Raw genomic sequence first — 27480 nt, 5'->3', positions numbered from 1 at the left:
TCGTTTCGGAGCTACTGAGTCAAACCATTGAGTTTTACAAGGAAAACTTTACCTAGACAATATTTTGAGCGGTGGATTATCCGAGGGGAGTGTTGTATAAATATCGTTCCGGGTGGCTAATCCACTGATCAACACATTTGCGTGGGATCCATAAAATTTCCAAGTGAAAGACACTTAATTGTCGATATGTCTCGTGTTGTATAGTCGGTTAAGTCCAATCTCTCTTTGTACTTAGCTTATATATACTCAAACTACAACTCGAGTATGATGGAAAATGTAGAAACAGAAGAGTCCCACTTTCCCCGTTCTATCTTTCTTTAATTGAAAGTTGTACGTGAAAAGGCAGTGCATGATAAGAATACCGTTTATCACTTGACAATAGTTATTTAGTTGCTACTTAATTTAATTGAATCTTTGCACTTGTTTTATCAGTTCTGAACCGACTAAGTACATCCGTAATTAGATGAATATGTAAAAAGGAAACTTATTTTCTGCATTTCCACAAACACACATATATATAAATCCAATATCGGATACAATTTCGATATTCCCATAGGGATGACAATGTGGGGGTAAATTGTGATTACTATACAATCTCATTAGTTACCGTGTAAGAAAATACTGTAGAACGAAAATTCTTGGTGAACCGTCCAAAAAACAAACGGACAACATCCCTAAAAACCAACCCCGTTCAAATCATGGGGAGCAGATCCCACAACGTAAATATCCCAGCTTCAACTAACCCTAAGTGCCTCTATAAGATAGGTAGAACCGTAGAATATAGATCACCGACAATCATAGTTATGCCTCCGCAAGGTATGAATCAAATGGGTGGGAAATAATTTATTTAAGTCTACGGATTCAATTCTATTCTGACCGATATGCTAGCGGCGGATTCAAAGAATGTAGTGCTTGACATATAAAGAGAGATTTTGAAGAAAGATGATAATTGTAGTTGCAGGAAATCCCACAACTAACACCCCTTAAGAACTGTGATATAATTCCTAGATCTAGATATGGATTGTGTTTAAATTGAGATAAAAGTGCTTAAAATGTAAAATGGACACAAGGATTTTTTACATAGTTCGATCATTGTGATCTACATTCATGGTTCTTCACTATGATTGTTGGAATTACATGAGTATTACATTTAGAATCTCCATTAATGGGTTTTAGGGTAGAGATCTAGATCTAGTTTTTGGGGAAGAAGATGATAAAGAAAATAAAGTCTATCTTTACAAAATGTGTCCCCTTTTTCTCTCTCCTGCCTTTCTCTTTATATAAGTGGTTACATAATGGATGACAACTAACATGTACTGGAGTACAACTAATATTGTCTCACGCTCGTGCTACGTTCTCTCGCGATCATGCTATGTTCTCTCACGCTCATGCTACATTCTCTCGCTTGAAATGAATAAATGACGTGCGCTAAGGAAATGTAAATGTCGCACCCTCTTGTTTTTGTTGTGCTTTTTTATGGGTTGTGCGATAGTTCCCCCCTACATTTTTCCTTTTTTTTCTTGAATATTGCTTGAAGAGCGATCTTTAAGAAAAAATCCGTTGTGGTAGTTGTTGGAGCAGGATGTGTGATGTTGGAGTAGTCTTTGATCTTTGTTGTTGAAGGAACGAGCGAAAGAATACTAAACTTGAAAAGTAAGTACTTGCCTCTATTTTTTGTGAAGTTCCGAAACATTGAGAAGTATGAAGTATCATTCCTTGAAGAAGTATAAGAAGTATCCGTCTTTTCATGCGAATAAGAAGTATGCGAACAAATTAAATGAAATTACTACTCCATATTCTCTTCCTCATGCTATGTTTTAATCCAAATAAGAATATAAATTAGTATTCAATGTTTCAAATGTCAAAAATTTCATATATGTGCGATTCCAAATCGTTTTTGTTAGTTTCATTTCCTTTGTATGACTTGTTTCGTCTCATTTGATAGATACCTCCCATGGAAATGATCCTAATGAGGTCTTATGCAGCCTATTATATAGGTCTTATTTTCCCCCTACTACTATCCATGTTAAATACCATATCATTTAAAGCAAAGAAAATATTCAAAAGATATATTAATAAATTGATATATGCGAGATTTTCCTCGAATTTTTATAATTATGAAATCTTTGTAGTTGTGCGATTGTATCGCGTTGTAGTAAATAAAACCAAAAACTTTTTATTTGATGTAAGTAAAATGTTCAAGAAAAGTGGTACTTAGCTTTCATGTGATTTGGCATAGCAAAAATAAGTGCAAGGGGCAAGACTTGAACCCCTAAACCTGCCTTTTGCATTCTGCTGCACTAACCAACTGTGCTAACCCCCTTGTATGAAATAATCAAACGATCGCACATATTTATCCGTATCTTGCTCTTAGTATTCCAAAAATGTGCGAAAAACTAAACTCATTAACTTCGCGCTTCACCAACTGAGCTGGCTCCTGTTTGTGTTGGTGCGGTAAGATTCACATAACTTATTCCTTGTTAGGCCTTTTGTACCTGTGCGAGATAATAAAAGTCCGTGGACCTTAAATACGTGAGTGTTGGGATTCGATCACGTGACCACGAACGCACATTTTATGCTCTTGACCATCTGTTCAAGCACCTTCATGCGAAGTAAACACATAACATTTTTCTCTTACTCTTTTATTCGCCCTTTGCATTTCATCAAAAATATGCGAAAAATATCGCGCTAAGCAAGACTCAGACGCGTGACCTGTGGCCTGCTCTTTACACCTTGGACCATTTGTGCTAGAATGCGGTTGTGATGGTAGATGTAACGCGTGTAACTTATACTCCCTTCTCCTGACAGACTAAACTATCGCCCTTCCTTTGTTTTCTTCACAAATTTGCCTCTTGCTTTTTCCTGACCATGAAAAAATGCTAGAGAAACTTTTTTTTTTTTTCTGAATTTTGTAGATCCAGTAAGATTTGTTGCAGGTAGGATAAAATCATTTACTCTTTCCCTGTTTCTAGACGCCAAAATGTATATGAAGGAAATCCCACAACTAACACCCCTTAAGAACATGTGATATAATTCCTAGATCTAGATATGTATTGTGTTTAAATTGAGATAAAAGTGCTTAAAATGTAAAATGGACACAAGGACTTTTTACATGGTTCGATCATTGTGATCTACATCCATGGTTCTTCACTATGATTGTTGGAATTACATGAGTATTATATTTACAATCTCCATTAATGGCTTTTAGGGTAGAGCTCTAGATCTAGTTTTTCGGGAAGAAGATGTTAAAGAAAATAAAGTCTCTCTTTAGAAAATGTGTCCCCTTTTTCTCTCTCCTGCATTTCTCTTTATATAGGTGTTTACATATTAGATGACAGCTAACATATAGTGGAGTACATCTTATATTGTTTCACGCTCGTGATACGTTCTCTCACGCTCATGCTACGTTCTCTCGCTTAAAATGAATAAATGACACGCATTAAGGAAATGTAAATGTCGCAGCCTCTTGATGTTGTTGTGCTTTTTTTATGGGTTGTGCGATATTTTTCCCCTACAATAATGGTGTGTAGAGAAAACTGTAATTGATATACTTTTGGCTTCTCTTCTCTGATTTGGAATTCTGGTTAAATCTCTTTTGTCTCCTTCTAGTTTCCTAGTAAGACCAACTTCCTTTTTTCGTGCTTGTCAATCATCAAACAGAGTATAGACCTTCCAGTGCCAACGATGTATGCCGGTATTCTCAAATCCTGTTGTTTTATAGGTATTGAAGGGTCAATGGATTCTGTGATGCATTCATACGAGAGATAAATTCAGTAAATGCAGTCTCCCTGGATTTCACAACCAATATATTCACAATTCTTCACGTTTCATATCTACCGTCTTTCTATATTTGGTAGTTGCTTATTAGTCACGAAGTTGTAGTTTTGAACTTGATAGCCCAAGTTTCTGCTTAACACAAACGATAAGATTCTGTTTCTAGGACGAACTCCATAGTTGGTTTAGAATCCAAACGTTCCTTGTAAGTTTCAGAACGTTCATCTTTTTTTGAAGCATAGTTTCCATACATGTATTACTTTTCAGCCTATATAAAGAAGTCATTCTATCCCTATAAACCACAAAAAATCTACTTCTGCATTGTACTTGCCTCCCAAAACTCTTCCTGCTATCTTGTTTTTCTTTCTCAAAACATGAAGTTTCTACAGGTTATTTTCTCTATGTGATTATTGCTTCTTGTTCCACTGCTAGTTGTTGAATCCTCCTCATCTTTGAATGATACCTCCGCCAGCAACATAACAAGAGGTTCATCTCTTTTTTCTAATGATATAATGCTTCTCCTTATTGGCTTTCTCCCTCGGGTAACTTCGCTTTTGGTTTCTACCAGTTACCGTGTAAACCTTCTTCATCCAACTGTACCGATCGATATATCGTAGGTATATGGCTTGTTAAGTCGTCACGGAAGACCTTAGTTTGGAGTGACAACCGTAATGATATTCCATTACACAAACCATCTTTAATTCTCTTCACGGACATGGGAAAGTTGGTGCTGCGGAAATTGCCAGAGAATCAGGATGAACCCTTAATACCCGAATTAATGTTTAATCAAGTTTTTCCTGGCCCAGTTACTGGCTAGTCCAGTCCTAGAAAACTTTTACTAGCTAGTCCAAAAACATGTTTTTGGACCATATTATTTACTTTCTAGTCCAAAAATTTCGTGCATATTATAAAGTGTGTTTTCTAAATGCCTAAAACACCCTTCCAGATCTAATTAGTATCAACACATGTAAATGTTACTAGTAGTATGTTACTATATACTAGTATCAATATGGTGATACTACATATTAATATGTACTATACTAGTAGTAACAAAAATATGTTACTAGTAAATTAGGTAACTACTTTACTATACTAGTAGTAACATATGTACTAGTATACTAGTTTACTAGTAGTAACTAGTACTAGTAGTAACATATGTAGTATCAGTACATAATAATTTTTGATATGTAGTATCAATATATAACATACTACATATCAATATGTAGTATCTATACATAGCATAATAGTATTGAACATATTAATATGTAGTATCAATATATAACATACTACATATTAATATGTGGTATCAATATTAATATGTAGTATCAATACATAACATAATACATACTACATATTAATATGTAGTATCAATATATAACATATTACTACTAGTAACATATGTAGTAATATACATAATATTATATGTTAGGGTTAGTAGAGTAATTTTACTCTTTTCAAAAAAAATTTGGACTAGCGAGTAAATATGTTTTCCTTCTGGACTAGCCATTAACCCGGGTCGGGTTTTTTGTACTAAACAACAAAGTTCTCTATGCAAAGATGCATGGTGATGACAACTTTGTTTCATATGGTTCAGAATCTCAAGTTGTTTGGCAAAGTTTTGATCACCCAATTGACATCCTTCTTGGAGGCCAAAAGCTAAAAGATGTAGTTGAGCTGGTCTCTAGTTTATCTTTGTTCAATCACGGCTATGGTTCGTACGATATATCAATTAGGCAGAGTGATGGTCTAGTTGCAATATACTACGAATCTACACAAGTTAGGCTAATATCGGATGGGTTTGGGAATTCAATAAATAGTCCAGTAATCTTAAAGTTAGATAATACCGGTAAGTTGTATCTTGTTGGTTCTGATGATGTGGTACTTCGATATCTTTACCCAAATAATAATCAACAACATCAAGAATATGATGATGAGGACTATATATACAGAGCAATATTGGAGTCAGGAGGAGATTTTGTTTTGTACAAAGAAAGATTTGATGGAAATGTTGAGCTTAACGAGAATTCCTCTTCAAGTGTGGTACTGCGACGATGGTCCTCTGCTCAAAAGTTTAATGAGACTTGGATTTTTCAATATTTCGAAGTCTATGCGACCAGTTTGGATTTTTATATCGATGTATTTCTAGTGATTCTGATATGTTTCTGGACGATATGTTGTTTCATACGACGACGACAGCGCCACCAAAGTAGACAACTGGAAGTGGTAGTTTAGAATAAGGAATATGTATTAAGTGTTTTCGTTTTTTTCGGAAGTGTACCATCTTTTTTTTGTTTTTTTATATTGGAAATATTATCTTTTTTGTGCGGATCGGTGACTGAATTTTTTTTAAGTAATTTTAAACAATTGAAAGCTAGAAGGTTTTTGTTATCTTGTGCAACACACGATCATTACATCGGGAAGGTACAAAAACAAATAAAAAAATATAAAAGATGTGTTTTCTTACATTGGAGAGTGCAAAACTTCACTTTCAATAAATGCACATTTTGTAAATCTATGTTAATTTGCATTCTCCAATGCAAGTTTATACCATCTCTCCTATTTTTTTTATTTGTTTTTGTAACTTCTCAATGTAATAATTGGGTGTCATCTTGTGCATGGATGCACAAGATAAAAAAAACCCAAGCAAGATTCATTTGCAATTTGAACAACTAATACGATTATATAAATAAAAAACAACGTACTGAGATTATGCATGGAGCCAATGGAGTTAATGGATGAAAGTAGTACATAGGTGTTAGTTGTTGTCTATCTGATTGATGGTTGCATAATCTTTTTGGTTCATCTCTTCAAGACTTGGGAGATGAAGAAATTTTGTTTTTACCGACTTTGATTTGGCAAGAAATTTTAGATTTTGGTTTTCGCAACTTTTGCGACATCTATTTTCCACCCCTGGTAGTTTTTTGTTCTTTTTAATATGTCTTGGAATTTTGTATACTTTTGGGCTTCGAGTATGAGGTGCTTTGCCATTCATGTAATGCCAGATAGTAATTTGGTGACAGATGCGATTCACTCTTTTACCATTTCACTAGAGGAGTACAATATTCAGGGCATATGGTTTGAATGCGACTCTATAAACATCTTGCTAGCTGTCCGAAGCTATAATTAGTTATTTCTGTTGTATTTGAGAATTTTTGACAATGATAATTCTGACTATCTATACATTTGATTTGACATTTTTCATCTTAAGTAAGAAAAGTATACGATTTGGCAATCGTACCCCTATTTTATTTCTCCTATCGAGAAGATCAGATTTCATCAATTGTTATAAGAAACTTAAAAACAAAGCCTAATCTTTGTGGGAGTAGGTCGTTTTCTTCTTCCCACACATGACAGTGCCACCTCTTACGCTACCAAAAAAGATTTTGTTACAGGTAATTGAGTATGAATAATTGATTATTTTAATAAATTATAAATTGAATCCGTGTTTGACTATCGGTGATTTTTTTTTGATAAGAGTGAATCAGGCGGCCTTGATTAGGTTGTTTTTGTTACTGATATAAGATTACTTTGACATGTTACTTTTAAGCTTGAGATCCTCCGGAGCTGACGACTTATGTATAATTTTTGTCATAATTTTTGTTTTTTATATTTGAAATATTATCTTTTTTATGCGAATCGGCGACTGAATTTTTTTTTTAAGTAAACTTAAACTTTATATTGAAAGCAAGGTTCGTTTACAATTTGAAAAACTAATATGATTATACAAATCAAAAATGTAGAAAATATTATATCAAAGACTTAATGAAAAATAAGACAAGATACTCGAAATAAACTTCTTTCAATTGATGTGTTTAGACTCATGGATCAACATCCTATTTATATGTTCAACAAACTTGAATCTCAAGCAATAAACACTTTCCTAACATAATAAAACTCTAACAAAGACTCTTCTAGAAAATTCTCACGTAAACAAACTCTAAAAACATAATAACTTGCAACCCAAGTATTTTTCTAAATACCGAACCATCGTGTCAACCAAACTAGTTGATCCATGCATTGTGTCAACAACACTTGTTGACCCACTCAAACTATGTCAACTCTCACAGTTGATCCCTTGCAACTGTATCAATAATACTTGTTGATCCCTAGTGTAATCTTCACATTATCTTGGTTTAACCTTCAACATCCTCCCTTAAACCAAGATACTCTTTCCCAATCATTCATAATTTTCCACGCAAGTAAATAAAAGTGTTAGACTTCAAAGACTTGGTGAAAATATCATCCACTTGATTTTATCTTTTACAAAACTCCACAGTTATCTCCTTGTTGCTGACAAGCTCTCTGATGTAATGAAACTTAATATCAATGTGTTTACTCCTTCCATGAAGCACAAGATTCTTAGTTAGTGAAATCGTAGACTTATTATCACAAACTATTGTTGTAGGTGTCTTTTCTTCTTGGAATAATGATTTCAACATCATTCTCAACCACACAGCTTCTGTAGCACAGTCTAGCAGCTACATATTCAGCTTATGTTACTGATAATGCAACAAATTGTTGCTTCTTAGATGACCAAGAGAAAAAACCAGTTCCCAACTGAAATCCATAACCTGATGTACTCTTTCTTCCTTCTGTATCTTCATCCCAATCACTATCAATAAAACCAACCAACTTTGGATCTTCTGAAACAGTATAAAATATTCCCAAACTAGTTGTTCCTTAGACATATCTCAAAATATGTTTTGTTGCATGTAAATGAGATTGTCTAGGTGATTCCATAAATCTACTAACAAAACCAACTGCATACATAATGTCAGGTCTTGTAGCAGTCAGATATCTGAGACATCCAACAAGACATTTAAAGTATGTTGAATTCACTACTCTCATGTTCCATCTTTTATCAACTTGAATCTCTACTCTACTGTTGTTAAAATTGGATTACAATTATCCATCTTGAAACGCTTTAATATTCCTTCTGCATACCTTTGTTGATTAATAAAAATTCCTCTTTCAGTTTGTTGTACTTCAATACCAAGAAAATGTGACATTAAACCAAGATTTGTCATCTCAAAATCCTTCACCATATCCTCCTTGAATTCCTTGATCATCTCAGAACTATTTCCAATAAAAACAAGATCATCCACATACAAACATACTATAATATGATTGCCAAGAGTATCATCTTTTAAATATAAATTATGCTCATATGGACATCTTGTAAACCTTTTCTTAATGAAATAAGAATATATTCTAGTATAATATGATTGCCAAGAGTATCATCTTTCAAATATAAAGTATTCTCATGTGGACATCTTGTAAACCCTTTCTTAATGAAATAAGAATCTACTCTTGTATACCAAGCACGTGGTGTTTGTTTTAAACCATGCAAATCTTTATTCAGCTTGTATACTTCATTATCCTTCCCTTCCATAATGTAACCTGCTGGTTGCTCAACATAAACCTCTTCTTCTAACACACCATTCAAAAATGCTGACTTCACATCCATTTGAAAAATCTTCCTATGTTTTTGTGCAGCTAAATCAATAATCATACGTGTATCAAGTCTTGCAATTGGTGCAAACACTTCTGAATAATTTATTCCTTGTTTTTTTCGACATCCCTTAACAACTAACCTTGATTTCAAACGAACTACTTCACTATTTGACTTGTATTTTTTTTTTTATAAACCCACTTAACACCAATAGTTTTTTTACCTGGTGGAAGAGTAGTAAGTTCTCAAGTGTTATTTTTCTCAATTGACTTCAACTCATCATTCATGGATTGAATCCAAAGTTGTTCTTTAGAAGCTTCTTCATAAACTACAGGATCACAATCTCCAAATAATGAAAAATTCACCATATCATCATCAGTATCCTCATTGTCACTTGATAAAACATAATCATTCAACCTAGAAGGTATATTATATTTTCTTCTTGGTCTTGTAGTTTCTTGTTGTGATACTGATTCTGTTCTTGCTTCTTCATGATGTTTTTGCACTCATTCTTCAACTATTATTTAGAATATCTCTGACAAAAGTAGATGGATCAACATTTCTTGTTGATCCAGTATGTGGATCAACATCCCTTGTTGACCCAGAGTTTGGATCAACAGTGTTTGTTGACCCAGTTCCAATTCCATTGTGATTCTTCATCAAAGATCACATCTCTACTTGTAAACACCTTTCCTGCTTCTGGATTGTATAAATTATATCCTTTGGTTACCGAACAATAACCAACAAGAATACACTTCTCATTCTTATCATCCAACTTCTTTCTTAGTTTTTTTGGGTACATGTGCATATGCAATACACCGAAAAATTCTCAGATGTCTTACACTTGGTCTTACACCTTTCCAAGCTTCTTCTAGTGTCATCTAATTCAAACTATTTATAGGACATCTGTTAAGTAAGTACACTATTATATCTACTGCATAACCCTAGAAATTATTTGGTAAATATTTTGTTCTCCTTATAGTTCTTGCCATCTCCATTATTGTTTCATTCTTTCTTTCAGCAACACTATTCTGTTGTGGTGTATATCTAGCTGTTAATTGATGTTGAATACCATGTTCTTCCATTGAAAAAGCGGGGTCTAACAACCTTACCCAATATTTCGCATGGCAATCTGTATAGTAGAATAAAATATGACTACCACATCCGAGAAGATCTTAACCATCAAAACACATCAAACACACATAAAGGAAGATAAAGTGCAGGAATGTAAAGGGAGACAAATATTTTTACGTGGTTCGGTCTCTTCAGACCTACATCCACGGATTTCACTATGATTGAAGTGTTATATAATATCCATTGGAGAGGCTCTCATGGAGCTCTAAGGAAGAAGAAGGAGGCTATCCTTAGCTAGAGACCATCCAAAGATCCGACCCCAACTTCCCTATTTCTCTTTCTCTTTTATAGGGTAGGTGGTTACATCAATTACAAATACGCCCTTAGGGATGACTAGACAGGATAAGACTAAGTGGTTAGGTATACATTGTGTATATGGTTGCATTTTAGTAGGATACTTCGGCTCCTAATCTTGCGCCATGTAGCGAGCTCATCTTTTGCCCTCATATTTTGCTCCTTTGGTTGAGGGTTGTTGGAACAATAATTCTTAAGAAAATCAACGTCTGTATGGTTTTGAAGGCGAGAGAAGTGGCTGAGCGAGATATCTGAACGTGCTTGGTTTTGATCTGGCTTGTGGTTAGGCTTCACTTCTATAGAGTGTTTGGTTGGGTCGTCCGAATTGGTTGATGCGATGCTTGTGCTTCACGATCCATGATCTATGTTACGCGATGTAGATGTGTGAGTTGAAATTCTAAGTAGCAGTGCGAGGTCGCTATGAATTCTTGGTCATTGATTCTTTGCTGGAGTTAATTCATGACTTCAGTTGGTGATGTGTGTTACCGAGCTTCGTGGCTCTTTTTTGTTGCTGAAGGGACTTCACAGAAGAATATAACCATCTTTTGAAGTATTAATACTTGCCCCTGTTATTGTGTTCGTGAACGTTGTGCTTGATCCTTGGCAGTTTATGCTCCAGCTCTGTCTGGCTAGGTTGACATCAGTTCCTGACGACTTGTCGTGGAGGTGTCTATCGGAGCCATCATAGGTACCTGCTGCTCCTGGGCGAGTCATAAATTTCTTCACAATTGGCTGATTGCCTTTGCATTTGTAGCTTGCTCCGAGCGATGAGGATTCATCAGTATGGGTACAGTTCAACATGTATGCTCCTGTTAGCATTTGAGAGGATAAATTTTTTAACAAATCTAAGGTGGATTTAAATGAAATCAAATGAAATAGATTGAGATAAGCTTTGAATCATGTAGCTTTTTACTGGGTGTAAAAAGTGTTGTGTATAATTCATCGTTGTGGGGTCTGCCAAATGACGTTGGATTGTAGTCCAAGGTCTTTCCCCGAGGGCTTACTGAATGCCTCAAATCGTGCTGCTTCGCGACTGATTAGATTCCTTCGGATGGTGGTCCGAGGTCCTATTGTGTGCTCCGAGATTTATCGAATGCATGTGTCTGTGGGGACTCGAAATGCCTTCGGATGGTAATCCAAAGTCTTGCCCTGATGGCTTACTGACTGCCTCAAATCGCATGGGAGTGATATTTTATTTTTTTCCTTCTGATAGCAGTCTGAGGTATTACTTCGTGCTCCAGTTGGAGACTTGTTTATGTGGGGACTCGAAATGTCTTCGGATCGTAATCCGAAGTCCTACCCCGAGGTCTTACAGATTGCCTCGATCTGTGATCCGAGGATCTAAATCTTTCTTGAAGGTACTGAGGGTATGCACTTCCCCCTTTGGTTTTTGAAATCTTAATAGCTTATAGCTTTTGAAAGCCGAAGTCAAGGTTTTTCCCCTAACTCCATTTTCTGAATTATCATTTATGATGTTACTACCTGTAGCTTGTACCTTGATACAATTTCGCTGTTTCACTTGTGTGCGATTTTATATGAGGGTCACACCATAGTGATAACCCTTTCGTCCTTGGAAAGGTTATGGGCTATAAGTCCAGGAAGTGATCAGCTTCCCATTTGTCCAGGTAACCACTTACAATACAAGTCGAGAGGATCTCAAGGATCCTTCTGATGCCGAATATGTGTCCTTATTGAACATTTATTCTTAAATTATATATAGTGCTTATCTTTAGGAAGGCACTTGCCCCATAGTCGGCTCGTGGAACTAACTAGGGTGAGGGCGATACCTCTGATATTTGATTCGCACTTCAGCCTAAAGTGAGTCAACTACAGGGTACCTCCTGAAGTACATGACATCATCTGACTCGCGGTCGATATGGAATTACCCTAGGTCAATGTGTCCGTCTCGGGTAACTTGAGAATTGCTCGCATCATCCTTTTTGAGGATGGAATGGTGTGGCTAGCACCTTACCATTCGTGATGGTATTGAGGAGATGTTTTCTCGCATAGGGGTCGTGCCCCTGTTACCATTCGTGATGGTGTCGAGGAGATGTTTCCTTGCGTAGGACTACTATCCTGATTCCATTTATAACGGATCAATACTAAGCAAGTGATCCTGCAAACAAATATATATCGTACATACATTCAACAGATGAAAATAATAAATAAAACATTCACAAGAAAACAAATCATATGGCATCGAGAGGAGGTTTTCTCGGATGGGGCTCATGGCCCGATTACCATCGTGATGGTTTTGAGAAGATATTTTCTCGCACGAGGGTTTGGTTTACCCAGATACCATTCGTAATGGTCTCGAGAATATATTTTCTCGGATGGGGATCGTGCCCCAATTACCATCTCGAGAAGATGTTTTCTCGGATGGGGATCATGCCCCAATTACCATTCGTGATGGATAAATTTCATATTACCATGCAAAAAATACACATTTGACAAGAGGGAAATATTTATATCACATTGATTCATCATTCATTCAGTGTCCCTGCAAGCAAACACATATTCTCTATATAAAAATAGAGTTTTTTCGAGCGACGTGGCTAATCGGAGCTTCTGGTTGATTGTGGCCCCACCATTTTTATTTTTATGGCAATTGTAAAAAATTCTGGAAATGAAATTCAAGAAGAAATATTTTTCCCCACAATATATTTTATAGACAATCACATTCAAAAAAAATTATTTCCGAAAACAGCTAAATCTTGAAAAAGTCGTATAAAGTTACCAAAAATATATTGAAAAATTAATCATAATATATTTTATTTTAATTTAGTCTAACAAACAAATTAAAATAAAATCACATAAAAATATGCATTATTAATCATGATTTCATCACAAATTAAATCAATCATACAAAAAAATCTAATGTCCATTGTTCAATTACATTTATTCCAATGAAACTAATTTTAATTATAGTTCTCAGCTACTCATAATTAAATAAATTCTAATTCTAATTGAAATTTACAATTACAACTCCAAATGAAATTACAAAAACAATTCAACAATGAAGCTAAATCATGATTGAACCAAATATGAGTCAGTATCCCAAATTAAAAATAAAAATGTTTAGAGTCGTGGATACATACCAATAATTCGAATTTTCCTCCCCTTTGCTAAAACATTTAATTGTTGGTCCTGTAGAATATTAAAGATACAAAATAATTAATAGAAAATCGTGATGATCAATACATGATATCAAACAAAAAGTTTAGAATAGAAAAACAAAAGCTTTAGTAGAAAAATGTACATAATAAAAATACCAAAAAAGAAATTGCACATAAGTGCGGAAATAATATCTTTTTTCTTTCGAATATCCTGATTTTATTACTATACTTTTTAATATTGCTTATTCAGAAAAATATTAAATTAATTGCACTAATAAAGATACTTTCAACTATGATTGGAAAAAAAATATACTTCAATAGGTAAATTTGTGATTTTCTTTGCTTGAGGTTGCCAAAAATATTACAATAGATGGATATAATCGGGAAAAATATAGATATTGCTTAATATTATGTTCAAAATAAAAAGGAAATTCCAAATAATTTTAGATATTAATTAATATTATATCAAAAATAAAATGATTTTATTTTTGGGTCCGGTGTCTCTATATAAAGCAATCAAACAAACCCAAACTCCATTTTTAGCCAAACCCTTTTGTTTCCACATTGCTTTTTAAAATTTTGTTGTTATTTCTTTTCTTTTTCCTGCGATTTAGGATTTTTTGTGATATTTGTCATTTTGTTTTGTAGGTATCCTCGATCATGCACCTATTGCAGTTGTTCCAAAAGAAGCAACATCAAGGTATACCCCTATTAATTCTTGCAAATACTTTTGCGATATCAAACCAAACACCATATGTTTTGGGCGTAAAACGTGTTTTGATCTTGCCCTTGTTTATTTAGGTTGTTACTTCTTCACATGTTGCTAAATCATCAGGAAATTAAGGTTTTTTTGATCAATTTTATTATCGATCGTGTATATATGATTGTTGTTTGTTTATTTTTTCCCTTTTTATGTTATTACATGTAACTAAATAGATCTTGATTGATGTAAGAAAGGTAGAAGTAGCAGTGAAGAAGACTCATCTATTATGGTTGCAAGATTTAGTTTGCCCTTTTGTAGTTAGATATCTAGCATATACATTATCTTCGTGCGATAATGGCTGGTAATATATACATACATGCATATGCTTCTCATCTATTATTTTGTTATGTTTTAATAATTTTGTGATAATAAAAATATGAAGTCATCCTCTTTTTCTTTTCTTTTCTTTTTTTTTGCAATTCTTGATGATATTTTCAGCGTGTGAAGGACCAAGGGTATAATTTAAGTTGGATTCCATCTGCTGCTAAGTTTTTGTATGTTAACCAGATCATCTACGGCTATGGAGGTTAGTCGGGCTGTTTTTCTTTCCCTGGTTTATGCTTAATTAGTTATTTGTTCAATGTTTTATATAATCTATGTTTGTTAGAAATTTAATTAATTATGACAAAAATGTAACTACAATATTGGTTGAGTTTGTAGAGGGGAATGTATTTGGGTTTGTAAAGTGCCGCATTTGCATACTCGTGATTGACTTTTGGAGGGAGGCAGTGTGCATGGTGTTTTTGTTCTTCACTTCCACTCATAAGAAAATCCATAATTTTCTTTTGAAAATAAGAATTTGTAGCTGTATTTTTTTTTTCTTTACATATAATTAGATGGAAAAACAAAAAGACCACTGCAAGCGGTTGCATCCAAATCCCCGCCGCCCACACACACAATAAAAAAAAACTACCTTGCAGGACAGGGTATCTCAAGAGCAACAAAAACTTGAGACACCACAGCCAAATACAAAATCAAAATGCAAGTCCACAAATTAACGCTAGACATGAGAAAAAGAATCACATTAAATTTCCACAATGTTAATCTCCGTGTGATTATCTGCAAGACTATTAAAAATATATTGCCCCTCTTTCTTTGAAGAGGGAACCATTCTCATTGCAGAGAGATATTCCATCAGGCATGCAGAAGAAACTTTATAAGAATATTTATAGTTTTTAACGTACTAATTGGAATTACACTTTCAGTTGGTATTAAAATAAAATACAAAATTTATATTGATGATTAAATGAAAATACTTGATTTGTGGATGTCACACATGAGTCAAGAAATATTCTTTTGAGGGTTCTTTTAATCCTTTATAGATAAAAAATAATACAACATCAATAAGAGTAAAAATCACCAGAAAATAAAATTTGCAGAGAGGAAAAAAAAAGAAACAGACGGCTAAAGGATTCTTAACCCCACAAATTAGGAAAGTTGTTTCGTCAACTTTATCAGGAAAAATGAAATTTAGGAAGTTGCATTTTTTGTCTAAGATGGAATCTGATAAGCATATAATTTTTGGACGTCCAGAAGATACTCAAAATTGGAAAATAAATACTCAACCAAGATATAACTATCCAAAAATAATATTTACTTACTTAGTTATGGAAATAAAATATTACATAAATTAGGTAAACTCTGATTTTTATAGTCTGAACTTGCCAAATGTAATCCAAAGTACACAATATGGGAAAAATAACAGCTAGCCAAAAATAAAAAAAATCTCAAATATATTTAGATATTGATTAGTATTCATTTCAAAACAAAATCCTTTTATTTATGGAAAGTGTCTTTATATAAATTATTAGACCATAAGCCAAGCAGCATCTTCAATGCCGCTTCTCACTTCCTATGACGACTTCGTTTTTTGTTTTTTTCTTTTCCAATATGTTATTTAATCCGCCATCTGGTAATTTGCAGGTATCCTTGAAACCTTGGCGCTGCAAATGTCATTCTAATGGGATTCCTAATATATTTTCGCGCATGGTACTCTTTTTGTTTTGTGCCGATTCTCGCTTTACTTTTTTTTTTTGTATTTTCTTTTAGGGTTTTGTCATCTTATTTTTATTTCTGAAGCCATTTTTTTTTTTGTCATCTTATGTTTGTTACTATTTTTTTAGCAAGTATCATTCAAATATGTATTCGATTGCTTCTTTTTTTTTATTGTCTCCAGCTGGTGTTGCTTCTTTTTTGCCCGCTGATACTATTGGGTATGTAACCTATTAGAAATATCTTGATTTCTGTTGATTTTTAAGATTTTTGGTTTTTCTCATTCCACTGTACGTTTATTTTTCTGAAATCTATTGCAAATCAATTCAAGAATTTGGCGCTGTTTTGTAGAATGCAAATAAAAGAAAACTTTGCTTCGTTGGTGGCATGGAAAGAATGATTTACAAGATGGATATACCAAAACTATTGTCCATCAACACATTCGTGAAAATACCGGGTCTATAAACCGTAGTACTCTCCAAGCAGTGACCTATAGGAATGAGAATCATGAATAGAAGGTTAAAGTGATTTAGGTACTTAATTAGAGATTTGCTTTTATTTTTTGTTAGGAATGAGTTTTGCTTTTATTTTTCTTTGGAATAGATTTTTTTAAATGGGATTTTTAGAAATCACAAACAATTCCAACTTTGTTATGGTTTCCCTTTTTGTAAATGTTATAGTTCTTATAGTTTTGCTCCTATGCTACCATTTTCAGAATAGAGAATAAATTATTTTACTTGAAACGTTATTGTGAAGTAGTTTTTCGTATAATAGAAGATATTCTTTATTATTTATGGACTGAATTTCCAAACAATGACGCTTCTCAAAAGTCCTCCCAGCGCATTGACCCTTAATTTATTAGTTTTGTCCAGAATATTTACAAACTGATTGTAGGGTAATCAATTTTCCCATCATCCTTTACATGGTGTGCGATAATTACCATATGAATTTAGATATTTACTGCCGTAAATTTTAAATAGTAAATCAAGTAGTAAATTAATTTCAATAGCTACATTCTAGATTAGGGTAAAATAAACCACGTGTAAAACGATATCTTTCTTACCCTAAATAAACCATGTCTATTTAGAAACCCTAAATAAACGCGAAAGATATATTTTGAATTTAACCAAAAATTAGATAAAATATGGAAACAAAATATGGAGTGAAAAAAAACATTAAACCCGAATTATCTTCTGTATATAAAAACCAAGTGTAAGTGATCTTTAGCCAAAAAAAAAAAACGATAAAGCTAGAAGAGCTTCGTAATATATAAGTACGAGTATCACTACCTACACGCGGTAATCAAAAAGAACAACAAAAATGGCAGAAAACAACAAATTCACAAAAAGAAGAACAGAGAAGACTTGCGGAACAGTATGAAAAGGCAAAGTAAACTTATCTCTACCTTGAAGAACTTCACATCGACAAAAGAAGAAGAAGAGACATACAAAGACAACACAGAAACCATAGGCAAAAGGAGTGTGAATCTTCGATTTGATACGAATGGTATGGTTTTATTCAACCAGCGAAAAAAAGTTTAATCCCGACCAAATAGTTTAAATTTACCTTGCTTGCTATTTTCAATCAATTCTTTGTTATTTGCGGAGCTAAAAAAATAATAAAATTTTATTACTATCAAGAATTTTGAATTGTGCTTTAAAATTTGTTTTGTTTAACAATAGCTTATAATAAAGATAACTCTGATGAACTTATGAAATTTTGTTTATTTTATTTTCTTGCATAATTTGGTTTTGTAATATATTCCCTATTTAAAAAGAGCATTAAATATTCCATAAGCAATAAACAGATCCGTGCATCGCACGGGTGAGAAACTAGTATATATAACAAGAGCGGGATGTATGTATGATACACCAAGTAACCCTGCAGGAAAACACATAAATATAACAAGCAGATGTACCATACATACATCAAGTGTACCTGCAAGCAAATACAGATATATGTGGGGAGGAGGATGTATCACACATACATCAAGTGACCCTGCAAGAAAACGCAAACACAAAAATGGCTTTATTGCGGATTACGACTAATCCGACTCTAACCTTAGTGCATGATAAGCATGCTTTTATGCGGATTTCAACTAATCCGACTCTAACTTTATCTAGCATAATGTTAGTTCCTAATGCATGATAGGCATGCCTTTATGCGGATTATGTATAATCCGACTTCACTTTATGCGGATAATTAATCCGACTTAACTGAATTCATCCACCATATGGATATTTTGCTGCAAAACATCAAACGTTAATCCATCGTAATGTTAATTCAACATACTTAATATTAAATCATTCATCATACTTTATGTAAACATTTTATATCCATTTTCATGCGATAAGGTGTCGCATTGTCGCTTATTGTGATGCTCATTGTGGAGCAGGTGCGCTGGATTGCGGCACTTAATTCTGGATGTATCAGTGCGATACATATATCGTCTTAAGTCTTTGTGACTAGCTATTCTTAGCTTGTTTTTAAGCAAAATTGTGCCTTAGCTTGTTTTTAAGCAAAATTGTGCCTTGGTTAGGCGTACAGATACTCATTATCGAAGACAAATAGTTGAGTTAGAAACTTCCTTAGTCGCTCTTAGACTGGCAGGAATAGAAGGAGATCGTATCGTCCTTGAGCTTTGTAGCATTTATCATGAGGTTGTGTTTTGCCTCTCAAATTCCCTGGAAATTCCAATTATTGGTTAATGACAGGAAATAAAATATATTTATAAATGATTATACTTCAAATCAGTGATTAGGCATGTTTAAATTCATTTGTATAAAATGATAGATTCAGAGATAAAAAGATGAAAATGTCCCCTGTTGTGGACGTTGTTTGCAAGCTAAATCGTGAGTTTGAGAGCATGGACCACCATCGTGGATGATCCGATATGATTGCTTCTGAAAGCATACAGTTAATGGTCTTGAAATGACCATCTAGGATAGACGTCGTAGCATAGTCTGTGTAAAACATATCATCATGCACCTGTTGGTCATGAAATGTATCAAAATTCTTTGATTCAAATTATATAAGCATATATTTAAGTACAAAGCATCTAGTTGTTATGCAGTAATCCAAAAGAAATCAAGAGATGAGGTAGGAAAGGTATGTTATCCGAGTTGCTGCTTGGAGATGGACTGATGAGTCTGAGTTCATGCTCCATCCCGATGATTTGGGTAGTCCGAGCTCTGGTGGGCTCTTATCGTGCTGGTTGCTTTGCCAGTACGAGATGATGAGGGTTGCCTGTCCGATCCAATCGTGAGGATCTGTTCGAGATGGCTGGTCCGAGATACGCCTGGCGAGCATGGATGAACCATCTAAGATAGGCGCAATAGTTGTGTTCCTCCATTGAACAATCAGAGTGTACCTGCTGTTCAAGAAGTATATCAGTTTTCTTTGAATTCAAAACATTAATCATTTATTTGTGTATGAAGCTTGTAGCTATAAATAATCTAGCATCTCATGTATGCTATTAGAAAAGTAAATCAGAAAGTAGATGTGGGATCGGGTGACAAGTCCGAGTTAATGCTTCTGGTACGATGTCACTGCCATAGTATGAGTTCGTGCTCCTTGTCCAATGGCTCGGGTTGAACATCATGGTTTTGATTTCTTGTTCACTGCACGATCTTAATCTTGGAGATTGTCTTTCCGACATCGCCTCTGTTACGATATGGTGGTCTGGTTTGAGATGTCCGATATGGACTGATATTGCTTCTGGTCCGACATCTTTGAGCTGATGGTTGCTTTATCATTATGGTCACTTCATAACTGCATGCCCAATTGGCAGTTTTCGTTCCTCCATTATCAGCACGAGTTGGTGCTTCTCCAATGTGGTTGGGATTACACTGATCATTTAGCTCGTCGAGGCAGCGAGACTTGGTATCATGTACTTCTCTGTTCGTCATATCAGAGTGGAAGCAAGTTTATTGCTTTTTCAAGACTCCAATAGGAAATTTAGTTCCGTAAGTTTTGAAAGTGATTGGTGATTAACTCCAATCAATTATTCCATCAGATGACTACTTCGTTTACTATTAGCGGCACGAGCTGGACCCGCCTTGGCATCATTGTGGCTTCGTCTTCACGACAGGTGGATCCATCTATGTCCATTATGATATTCTCTCCTGATATCGAATAACTTCTTTTCTTCTCAGGGTATTGCTTTCACGAGATCGGATGATCTCTTACGTCATTGGAATTATTATATTTCATGAGAGGTCAGATGATCTTTTAATCCCTTAGGAGTATTCCTTCACGAGATCGGATGATCCCTTTCACCATTAGGTTCATGCCTCCACGAGATCGGATGATCTCCTTCGTCATTGGTCTTTTCCTTCACGAGGTTACTCATCGTCATCGGGCATATGGTATTTGGCTGACGCTAACAAATGATCCCTTTGGCCATCGTTGGTGTTTTACCTTTATGAGATCCGACGATCTCTTTCACGCCGTCGATTTTTTTCACAACTGTCAGCACGAGCTGAGTTCGTCTTATCGTCCTGGGAGCTCTCTGTGCCAGGAATTTGGCTCTCCTGCGGCAATTCACTATAAGGAAGTACGAAGAGATAATTGTTTGGCGATAAGCTGATGAGTTCTAGTTCGTATTGAGAAGCGTCTTGCTGATTGCTTCCTCACGAACTGGTAGCTTTCCGATCTAATCGTGTGAAATTGAGGTGGTTGCTCGAATTGACCCTGTAATGCTTTACGAATATTGGTCACCCGAGGTGGTACTGATGGCGGTCTGTAATCAGAACTGCTCCGATGTGACTTCGTCCATCATCAATTTTCTGCAACAACAAGTCGACAAAGTGAGTAATCACGATGTGAATAAACTCGTTTGGTAACTGCTATGTAACAGTGCGAAGAGATTGAGAAGAAAAAAGCCCAAGCAGGCTAAGATGTTGATGGTTAGCAGCTGTTGTGCTGTTAATTGTCTGTCCAAGTTTTGTGCTCGGAGATGAACTGTTGAGTCCGAGCAGATAGATTTGAACATCATTGTGTTGATTGCTTTTTCACGAGCAGATAGAGGTTGAGGTTCTGAATTGAGCTGTACGAGATGGTCTCGAGGTGAACGCGAGCGAGGCTGGTGAATCACTTCGATGTGATTTCTTCCATCATTGTTTTTCTGCAACAACAAGTAAGACTACGTGATAATCACGATGTGAATAAATTCGTTTGGTCACTGCTATGTAACAGTGCGAAGAAATTGTAAAGGAAAAAGCCCTAAATCAGGCCGAGATATTGATTATCAGTGCGCTTTGAAAAAATCTTCCATGGGTTTGAAGAGGAAAGTCTACTGATCTTAGATGTGTAATCCAAAATCATCTTTTATCAAGATTTTGAAATACATCGGACTTGTATTGAAGAACAAGCCCTTGTTTTTGAAATAGTTTTTTCTGAAATTTTTGTTCTAAATCTAGTGGATCTGAAAATTAAGAACAAGATAAGAGAGATTGGAAGAAGAAATTCGTTTCCCAGTTGATGTTGATGGAAGATCTGCTGATTTCAGTATGTGATGAAGTTTTTCTTCTCCATCTCCGAAGCAGCTTCGCTCCTCTGGTGTGCACACCTCTGGCTGCTTTTGTTCTTTAAGCTTCGTTTGGAAGAGACAACTTTGTTCTCTGAAGCTCTTGGATCTTTGACAAAAATGCCCTTAAAGCACTTGTTTCAGCTGGATCTTCACTGCATCTCTTACAGAACTTGCTGGTAGTGAAGTATTAATGTTCTTTCACGAGTTTCAAGCACCAAAATGTAGTAGCATAAAATCTGACTACCACATCCGAGAAGATCTTAACCATCAAAACACATCAAACACACATAAAAGAAGATAAAGTGCAGGAATGTAAAGGGAGATAAATCTTTTTACGTGGTTCGGTCTCTTGAGACCTACATCCACGGATCTCACTATGATTGGAGTGTTACATAATCTCCATTGGAGAGGCTCTCATGGAGCTCTAAGGAAGAAGAAGGAGGATATCCTTAGCTAGAGACCATCCAAAGATCCGACCCCCACTTCCCTATTTCTCTTTCTCTTTTATAGGGTAAGTGGTTACATCAATTACAAATACGCCCTTAGGGCTGACTAGACATGATAAGACTAAGTGGTTGAGGATACATTGTGTAGATGGTTGCATTTTAGTAGGATACTTCGGCTCCTAATCTTGCGCCACGTGGGGAGCTCATCTTTTGCCCTCACAATCTGTATGGACTAACTCCAATATACTTTCAAGAGAATCAACCAGAAAATTAGACTCAATCTTAAGAAAGATATGTCAAAGAGTTGATATCTCTATCTCTCAATTCAATAAGCAATCAACAAATAGAAATCTGTGAGCCCGATTGAATATAAGAGATGAAAACTTGAACGGTACCAAAGACCAATGTTCAAGGATCAATCAATTTCAATAGACAACCAAAGGTTGGATTTACCAATTGATCGATACAACGCATAACCTATGATATTTCAATTATATAACAAAATATAATGCGGAAAAGAAATAACACAGATACCAGAAGTTTTGTTAACGAGGAAACCGAAAATGCAGAAAAAACCAGGGACATAGCCTAGATTTGAACACCACGCTGTATTAAGCCGCTACAGACTCTATCCTACTATAAACTAACTTTGGTCTGGACTGTAGTTGAACCCCAATAATCTCACACTGATTCAAAGTACAGTTTCGCTCCTTACGTCTCTGATCCCAGTAGGATAATATACACTTGATTCCCTTAGCCGATCCCACCCACAACTAAGAGTTGATACGACCCGAAGTCAAAAACTTGATAAACAAATCTGTCTCACACAGAAAAGTCTATAGGAATAGATAAATCTGTCTCCCACAGAAATACCTATGAGTTTTTGTTCTGTATTTTGATAAATCAAGGTGAACAGGAACCAATCGATAACCCAGACTTATATTCCCGAAGATCAGCCTAGAATTATAAATCAACTCACAATAATATTAATCGATTAAAGAAACAAGATATTGTGGAATCACAAACGATGAGACGAAGATGTTTGTGACTTCTTTTCTATATTTCCCATCGGAGATATAAATCTCAAACCAATCGTACGATTGTACTTATACGATATAAACAAAGATCAGATCACGCAACTACAGAGAAAATAGTTGGATTTGGCTTCACAATCCCAATGAAGTCTTCAAGTCCTTAACCTACAGGGTTTCGTGAAAAACCTAAGGTTAAAGGAGAATCGACTCTAGTGACAACTAGTAACACACAAGAGGTGTGGGGATTATGTTTCCCAGTTGCTAGAATTATCCTTTATATAGATTTCAAATCAGGGTTTGCAATCAATGTTAACTTAGTAACAAAGCACCCAATATTCACCGTTAGATGAAAACCTGATTAGATTCAAGCTAATAACTTTCAACCATTAAATCGAACTTATCTTGTCATACACAACTGAAATGTAACTTCATTTAGGTTTGAGTAACCGTACCTAAACGTGTACACTTAGTTGGTTCAACTGTAATTAACCAATGGTTAGCCATATGAGCACCTTCATATCAACCTTATTCATCTTCACCACAACTAGTTCAAATGACTTAAAAAGAACTAGTTAGAGAGTTGTTCAATTGCTTAGATCATATAAAAGTACAAGACACAATCAAAGCACAATCGGCTTGGTTCACTTGAATCGATTCATGAACATTATAGACACGGTTTGGAAAGACTGCATTCCTTATTATATAGATGTTTGAGTTCATGAACGGACCGAATTTAGAAAGTAGCCTATTTAAGTATGTGTATGGGTATGCGTACTTAAGTAACCGGATTTGAGTTTGTTTTGGTTTCCAAACTCAGCAGAAATTTCGCGGATGTGAACTTTCCACCAGTATGCGTACGGGTACGCATACTTAGGTAATCGGATTGAGTTTGTTTTGGATTTCCAAACGCAGCAGAAATTCTCGGTCGTGAACTTCCGCCAATATGCGTACGGGTACGCATACTTACCCAATCTCCATCAACTGTTTGTACAAATACAAGTATGCTTACTTTAGTTTCCCGGTTTTTGGACTGATACACTAATGTGCGAACACACTATGCTTATATCCAAAGATGGTTAAATGTTCTAAACTCTCATTTCAATCACTGAAAATTTCTTAGAGGATGTTATATAGTTTTTATTAACAAACTATTTTTCATCAAAGCGATTTTCAACATATTGAAATATCAACATGACTTTCGTCACGAGTAAAGATGAACTTGATTAGAGCGAAAGCTTACCAACACATATTTCGAGAAATAGATAAGCGAGATAAACTCGGCTCGAAATACCAAATGAAGTCTATATAGCAATACGACTTTTGTCTCAAAATAAAAGATAAAATAGATAGACTTTTGAGTGATAGATAAGTTTAAGTCTCCATATACCTTTTGTCGATGAAGATCCACCATGTTCCTTGAGTAGTTCTTCGTCTTCATATGATGAACACCGTGGAGTTTAGAGCTCAACTATCCTAGTCCGAGACTTAGTTATAAGTAGACTAGAAATCAAGACATATAGTTTTGGCAACTAAACTTGACAAACACGCTTGAGATAGCAACGCTTGCGAGTTCGTCCGAGCAGTCCTCTAACAATCTCCCCATTTGTCAAGTTTAGCGAAAAACTATCAATACATGTGGAATAAAAAATAAATAAACTTTGTAGCTTCTCGTCCACATGCTTGATCTCCTTGGTTCTTCGACATTACTCGAAATCTTCGTCACTTCCAAGTATTCCCATGATTCCATAGATGTTCAATTCAACATCATAGTTGTGAATATCTGTATCCATAACAATGAGAAAACAATAGCTTTCAAACATTGTTATATAATATTATTACACAACAACAAAAGTTCAGTTGTATAACAACTTCGAAAACAATACTATGGTGATATGCATCACTCCCCCTTAGTCAATACTTTCATCTCGCATGAAAACCACTCCCCCTTACATAATGATCCGAAAACCATATGTATTTGTAGTGCGAACTACACATTAATTCTCCCCCTTTTTGTCAATAAAGTTGGCAAAGGTATGAAAACTACTGGGATTTTAATGAAATTTCCATAGAGATATTTTATGACCAAATAAAGCATATATCAACTTTTTAGATGCAATCATATAGTCAAAACTACATGCATTCATCAAGGAGTTTATGAAGATACAAGATAACTCATATAATATTCCACAGCCGCACTCCCACAAAGATATGTCAATTAATAAGCACAAGTTCAATTAAGAACTCTCCCCCATAAAATGTCATTTCTGAAAGAAGAATAAGAGAGACCTTACTTTCACAAGAAAATAAGGATTTCTTTGGACATTAAGAAAGCACATAAGAATATGAATTTGTATCCAAAAATCTCAATTAAATTAACAACAAGAGAACCCATGATTGATTTAATCGGAATACTCAACCAAATTAACCACAAAAGAATTCATGATTAATCTAATTGGAAATGCTCACACAAGAAAACTTACGGAGTCGCACATTATTCACATAAAAATGGATCAGGGAAGATCAATACTGCGGAATAAACAAAGATTCATTCTATTTTCATCACTATTTGTATAATGACATATAATAGACTTAATCGTTGTAAATAAAAATTCATCTTATCTTCTATCAATATTTTGTCAAGTGCATTCTATTCTCGATGTCTTCCCTTAGTGAACCTACGTCTTCCCTTATCATTGTGAGACATGTCAGCTTTTCTTTTGGTAATTGTTTCCTAATAAGTTGTCAACACGTGTTTGATTGGGATTAGCGAGTCATTAGGTTTTCTCTCCCAATCATAGGCGTATTTAAGTTGTAATGAACCCTGTTTTTAGGGTAAGCATAAATTAATGAAATATTAGGCTGCTGAGGCAGAAGTTACTATTATCCGGTCATTATCCGTCCAAATTCCGTTCACTTTCCGTTTAAATTCTCCCAATCGTTACTAGAACAATACAACTGGCATCAGAGTCGTTCCGTCCTAGCATCATGGTAGCCCAAACCTGTAAGGAGCTGCAAGAAACTAACAACAAACAATAAGTTGAGATTGATTCTCTACATGATAAAGTAAACAATCTTGTTGTTCAACTCAGTACCATGTCTACTAAAGAGGATCTACAGTCGATGAAAGCAGAAATTGAAAAGAGTTTTCAGTCTCAGTTGGAAATTTTTTTTTCTAATCGAGATCTAAATAAAATCAGCTGGATGCTTCGAGTTCAAATACAGGTGGATTTCATTCTAATTTTCACTCTGGGGGTCGCGATTCTACTCAATTTCATGGAATGCCTGAGCTCGATTTTCCTCGATTTGATGGTGATAATCCAAAGAGCTGGATCCAAAAATGTGAATGTTACTTCCATATGCACAACATCAATGAGCTACATAAGACAAGGATGACAGAAATCCATCTGGATGGTAAGGCAAATAAATGGTATGACAACTTTTGTCTTAATAAAACTGATATTTCTTGGCCATATTTCTGTGATAATGTGTGTGCAAGATTTGAGAACCCTGCTCAGGATAACATTGTGGGTTTCTTCAATAAATTGTCCCAATTGACCACTGTTGAAGCCTACTTTGAAGAATTTGAGTATTACAAAGCCTTATTACTAAGTGTAAACCAAGATTTTCCAGAGTCTTATTTTATAGATAGTTTTATTGGGGGTTTAAAGGAAGAACTTAGAAGTTCAGTTTTGATGTTTGATCCAAAAACTTTACTACATGCTTTTTCCTTGGATAGAATGCAAGAGAAAACCCTTACACTGCAACAAAAAAACATTAAGCCCACACCAAAGGTTTTTCCTACTTCCTTTTCCACCACTAGACCATTAACACCTGCCACTTCCTTCACTAAACCTGTATCCACACCCTCACCTTCATCCATTCTACAGTCTGCTCCAAAAGCTAATCCAACCTTGCCACTAAAAGATTAACCCCTGAACAAGTGCA

General features: G+C 35.0%; 1 protein-coding gene across 1 annotated transcript; it reads left to right on the top strand.

The window, feature by feature from the left end:
- The first annotated feature begins 5331 nt into the window (after nucleotides 1-5331).
- On the top strand, nucleotides 5332-11477 carry LOC113326861 (EP1-like glycoprotein 1). Its single transcript, XM_026574532.1, has 2 exons — nucleotides 5332-5814; nucleotides 11409-11477. The coding sequence occupies exons 1-2, from the start codon at nucleotides 5332-5334 to the stop codon at nucleotides 11475-11477; spliced, it is 552 nt and encodes a 183-aa protein (XP_026430317.1).
- The last annotated feature ends 16003 nt before the right edge of the window (nucleotides 11478-27480 follow it).

Source organism: Papaver somniferum, unplaced genomic scaffold, assembly GCF_003573695.1.
Source record: "Papaver somniferum cultivar HN1 unplaced genomic scaffold, ASM357369v1 unplaced-scaffold_10, whole genome shotgun sequence".
Lineage (NCBI taxonomy): Eukaryota > Viridiplantae > Streptophyta > Magnoliopsida > Ranunculales > Papaveraceae > Papaver > Papaver somniferum.
Note: the sequence above shows the minus strand (reverse complement) of the source record. Positions and strands in the feature narration are given on the sequence as shown.

What these genes read in the sequence shown, in the direction of transcription:
- LOC113326861 (XM_026574532.1), top strand. Translation starts at nt 5,332, where the DNA reads ATGCATGGTGATGACAACTTTGTTTCATATGGTTCAGAATCTCAAGTT. An exon ending in AGAATTCCTCTTCAAGTGTG is followed by an intron (nt 5,815 to 11,408) that starts GTACTGCGACGA and finishes TTGCATTTGTAG; the next exon opens with CTTGCTCCGAGCGATGAGGA.